This window comes from Gossypium raimondii, chromosome 13 (genome assembly GCF_025698545.1).
Source record: "Gossypium raimondii isolate GPD5lz chromosome 13, ASM2569854v1, whole genome shotgun sequence".
NCBI lineage: Eukaryota > Viridiplantae > Streptophyta > Magnoliopsida > Malvales > Malvaceae > Gossypium > Gossypium raimondii.
The window spans coordinates 33,048,082-33,052,795 of record NC_068577.1 but is presented as its reverse complement, the minus strand read 5'-3'; the positions used below and the strand labels follow the sequence as shown (position 1 = coordinate 33,052,795).

The 4,714-nt window shown below is 31.0% G+C and overlaps 1 protein-coding gene across 1 annotated transcript; it reads right to left on the bottom strand.

Moving 5' to 3' along the window:
- Positions 1-226: 226 nt before the first annotated feature.
- On the bottom strand, positions 227-1,403 carry LOC105784272 (uncharacterized GPI-anchored protein At5g19250). The gene is made up of 2 exons (XM_012610108.2): positions 1,205-1,403; positions 227-864 (listed from the first exon to the last, which is right to left on the bottom strand). The coding sequence occupies exons 1-2, from the start codon at positions 1,293-1,295 to the stop codon at positions 353-355; spliced, it is 603 nt and encodes a 200-aa protein (XP_012465562.1). The 5' UTR covers positions 1,296-1,403; the 3' UTR covers positions 227-352.
- Positions 1,404-4,714: the final 3,311 nt, after the last annotated feature.

Below are 4,714 nucleotides of genomic sequence, written 5' to 3'. Positions count from 1 at the left end.
AGGGGTGTAAATATAGATAGGGGTGTTACAATCTACTGTATTAACTATTCATGTTGAAACTGAGCTGCTCGCCCAATTGAAAGATATAATGAACCAAAGTTTGAACACAAATTGAACTCTATGGTTCACGATTATTGATATTTAAATTAACAGTTCCAAATCAAGGATGATGAACAATAGTTCAAGCACAAATGTCAAAGACGTCAATTATCAAATACACAAAACAAAACGCAAAGCAAACTTCTTCTTTTTATATAACTTTTCATACAAATTGAAATCCACAAGATAGACAAATTAAATCACAAACTCTAAAGAAAAATAACAAAGAAATCCAAGCATTTTTCACTGCAAATCAAAACGAAAAGAGTAGAAAACCCAACAACAATAACACCATGTAATAGCTGAAACCAAGCTTCCTATTAAGCAAGGAATAAGCTCCATTGGCGAGGCTCCCAGTTGGCTTATTGGAAGAAAGAACCACCACCATCCAATCATCTTCGGAACTGAGTCCGATTCCAGTGAAGGTGGAATCGTTTATGTATTTGGAGTAATGGGTGCGTGTGAAGTTGGTTAGAACAAGCGTCGGAACCAGATTCGGCACGCAAACAGGCAGCACCATTACATCGCTGGTGGTGTTGGCATCGATGTCGCACTTGGATATGGCTTTGGGATAGGCCGATAATCCGGTTGCGTTATTGCCAGGTGAATTGCTGGGGTTGGTGCAGTGCTGGTTGTTGTCGTCGTCGCTGACGTCGTCGGCGATTCTCTTGGCCACGCATTCGGCGTTTTTGTTCTTGGCGAATGCTGGGAGATTCGCCGATGTCCTGTAACTGTTGAGTCCTTGAAGAAGATGGTCTTCCTCATCTGTACAATATGTTAAAGGAATCAAATATAGGATTCAGATGAAAGTGTAGCAACTGGCAAATAATGCACAAAGTTCAGGAGATTTGATTGCACGAGTCAAAATAAGACTTTTTCTACTTTAAACTCTTTCTAATTAAATTTCCCATTCTGATTATAAAAAAAATGAAGAAACTAAATGAAATTTAGAGGATCAAATAGGCTTGAAAGCATGTATATTCACATATTATATAGAGAGAGAGATCAGAGAGAAACTGACACACACAAGTGAACACCAACGAACACATCACAGTTCCATGCACATAAAGAGAAGTATATATAGAGAGAGGGGGGGAGGGGATACCATCACTGTAAACTCGATAAGAAAGCGAGAAAATGGCAAGAACAAACACAAAAGTGGTGAGGGAAGGTTGTCTGAGAGAGGCGGCCGCCATGGCAAAAGCTTCTTCGTGTTAAGTTGAAACAATACCCAAAAGTAGTGTCTGCTGCGGAAGGAAAGCTGCAAGCAGTAGAGATAAAGGAGATTAAATAGAAGGGAAATGGCCAACTTTTGTATGAGATAAGCTTTAGGTTTAAATATAAGGGATAATTGTTATTTGGAGGTGAAGCAGTTTACAGGTGCCACTTTATGGATTCGTCACTCAATAACTCCTGTGCTTTACTGACATGTAAGAGTTGAAGGCTTCAGGGGCTTCCACGTGGACCACATGCAAAACTCTTTTTTTCTTTTTTGGGTTTAAAAGGCTACAAGATTCCAGTATAATCCAGCTCTAAATATTAATACTGAAGGACAAACTTGCAATGAAGGCTAAGTATCCTCTTTTTCTTTTTGTTACAAAGAATCCATTTTTTTGCAAGTCATTTTATCAAACAACGTTTCTGTTTTCCTTTTTCATGGCCTTCCATTTTGTTGCTTCATATTTGTAAAATTTTCATAAAGGAATCAAACCTTTTTATTTTTGTTCTTGCCCATATTTCTTAAGGCTGGTTTAAAGCCTATTTATTTTTCAATTATTATATAATAAATAATATTATTATACTTCATAAAATACTTTAATAGTAAAATGATTACTAAATTAAAATCTTATTCTTTAAAAGGTGCATGTGGCATTTTAGACGATTATTGGAACCGTAACATGTAAGACTGTCACCGTTTCCAATGGATTACACAAAAAAAGGATCAATTTGTGTGAGAATAAAACTCTTAGGACTACTTAATATTAAAGAAACTTTAAGGATCAATATTGGAAATAGATATATTTTAGGGGTCATTTTACTATTAAAGCTTTTTATTTGTAATATTATTAATAATTATGTTTGCTTATTTTATATTTAAAAACATGTTTATTTCTTTTGTGTTTTAATTTCCTCCTTTATAATGTAGTAGTATATGAAAATTGGATAATCATTAAAATGGGAGATTGCGAGGGGAAGTAGCTGATTAAGTCTTAGTTAAGTTAGTATTGATATTATTGTCAGTGTAAGTTGACGTGGGTTCGAATATGCTGAAGTGTATTATCCTCTTATTTAAGGATTGGTGAGAGACTATGAATAGTTTTAAACATTGTACGAGAAAAAAAAAAAGAAAAAAGCTAGCGGAAGTCATAAGTGCAAGAAGCAGAGTGGAGTAGTTGGATTGGCGAAAGAGTGTTGCAATTACAAGCAAGCTGACATTCTTTTACCTGAATTACATCCACCCTTGGCCAAGTTGAAGCACTCTGAAGTCATCCTCAAGAAAGGCGAGCAGAAAGGAAATCTAAGCAATTCAACCTATCAACTGCCTCTATCTCCAAAGTCCAGCATTCAATTTCACATAATACTAGGAATATCATCACCCACGTTGCGTGATTTTTTTTTTTTTTTCAAATGGTGGTATTTTTATAATTTTGTTTATTTTAGTTTTCAAATATATAAAATTTTAATAAATTTGTTAATCTCAACTAAAATTGAGTTTATCTTTAATTAGAAGTTAAAATTGAAAGGATATTTAATAAAAAATTCTATAAAATAATTTAGGGTAAACAATTAAAATAGTCACTTTTGTTTATCTCAATTCATTTTAGTCACTTATGTTTGAAATGTTATATTTTAGTCACTTATGTTATCGTGTTGTAACATTTTAATCACTAAGCCATTAATTGTCGTTAATGGTGTAACGATGAAGTTGGCGTGTACGTTAAATAATCATTTCAAACAAAAATTTTAGGTTAATTTATATAATCGATCCCCATATTTTTTGTTGAGTAATTTAATTTTTTTCTTTTATGTTCTTTTAATTTTTCTTTTTTTTCTTTATTTTTCATTCTCTTTTGCTTCTCCTTCTGTTTTCCTCCCTTCTCCATTTCTTTTAATTAACATAGGTTTTCTATGTTTTCTGTTTGTTAAAACTAGTCTCTATACTTTTATTTTTTTGAACAATTTAATTTTTTCGAGTGAGGCGAGCTTGTGGATTAGTTTTAACAAATAGAAAGCATAGAAAAACTACGTTAAAAAAATGAAGAAGGGAGGGAAACAGAGGGAGAAGCAGAAAAGAATAGAAAATAAAGAAAAAAAAGGAAAGTTAAAAGAACATAAAAGAAAAATTAAATTGCTCAAAATGAAAAAATATAGGGACCAATTGTTAAATTTAACCAAAAATTTTTGTTTGAAATTATTATTTAGCATGGCACGTCACCACTTACATATACACCGTTAATGATAATTAATAATTTAATAACTAAAATGTTATAATACAATAATATATGTGACTAAAAAATTAAGAGTAAAAATATGATAAAATGATTCATGCTTTGAAAATTGTAAAACCTAAAAATATAACATCAAACATAAAAAGAAAATTAAATACATGATAAATTTTTTGTAAAATGAATCTAGAGAAGAAAAGGAAAATAAATAATTAAAAAAATAACATGATGAATGTCGAAACCATACTTTTTGAAAACAAAAATAAGTTATCGACTTTGAAAACAAAAATTGGAGTCGCCACCGATCCTTGATTGAGGTGTGATCAGCTCACCTTAAAAACAATTTCAGCCTGCGAAATTTGAGAAAACAGGTTCGGGAGTCAGTTACGCACGAGGAAGGGTTAGCACCCTCGTAACGCCCCAAAATCGGTACCAAATTGATTATTTAATGTCTTGGTGTCGAAAATTAAAAAGATTTTGTTAAACTCAAATTTTGAAATCTGAAAAGGATAATCAATTATTCAAGTCATGCGAAGAAATTGAGACCCAATACGTTAGGGTACAATTTCTCAAAATCCCCGAATTTTGAATATCGCTTTTCCATTAATTTTTTAAAGAAAATCTTCATTTCGAGAAAGCAATATGTCATGCCCAATGCGTTAGGACATAACATATTGAATTCCCGAAAATGATTTTTGTTTATATATTTTAAATAACGAATATTCTCGATTATTTGGAATTAAAAAGGAAAATCGGAACCCAATACGTTAGGGCTCAATTTTCCTCGAAAATCCCTAACTTTAAATATTGTTTTTATTTTGAAAATCTTTGAATCATAAAAAATTATTTTAATGTTTTGACCAAATCAAAATGTATTTTAAAATATGTTAAAAATGTTAATGCAATGTGAAACAAATATTTTAATTTAAATTATGTGTATACATACGTATGATATATAAACAATTTTAGCAAATATGTATATGGATATGAGAGAAAAAACTTAAGTCATAAAAAACAATGATAAAATACATATAAAATATATTAATGCATTTAAAAATGTATAAGTATAATGTATTAGTAAATATAAAAACATGGAAAATGTTTATAATAGCCTTGAAAGGAATGCAAAAATATATGTACACGTTATAAAAATGTATAAACATATGAAT

Bases quoted from the DNA above. Each gene is read 5' to 3' on its own strand.
- LOC105784272 (XM_012610108.2), bottom strand. From the start codon at position 1,295: ATGGCGGCCGCCTCTCTCAGACAACCTTCCCTCACCACTTTTGTGTTT. The intron at 865-1,204 runs GTATCCCCTCCC...CATATTGTACAG, and splicing joins TTATCGAGTTTACAGTGATG to ATGAGGAAGACCATCTTCTT.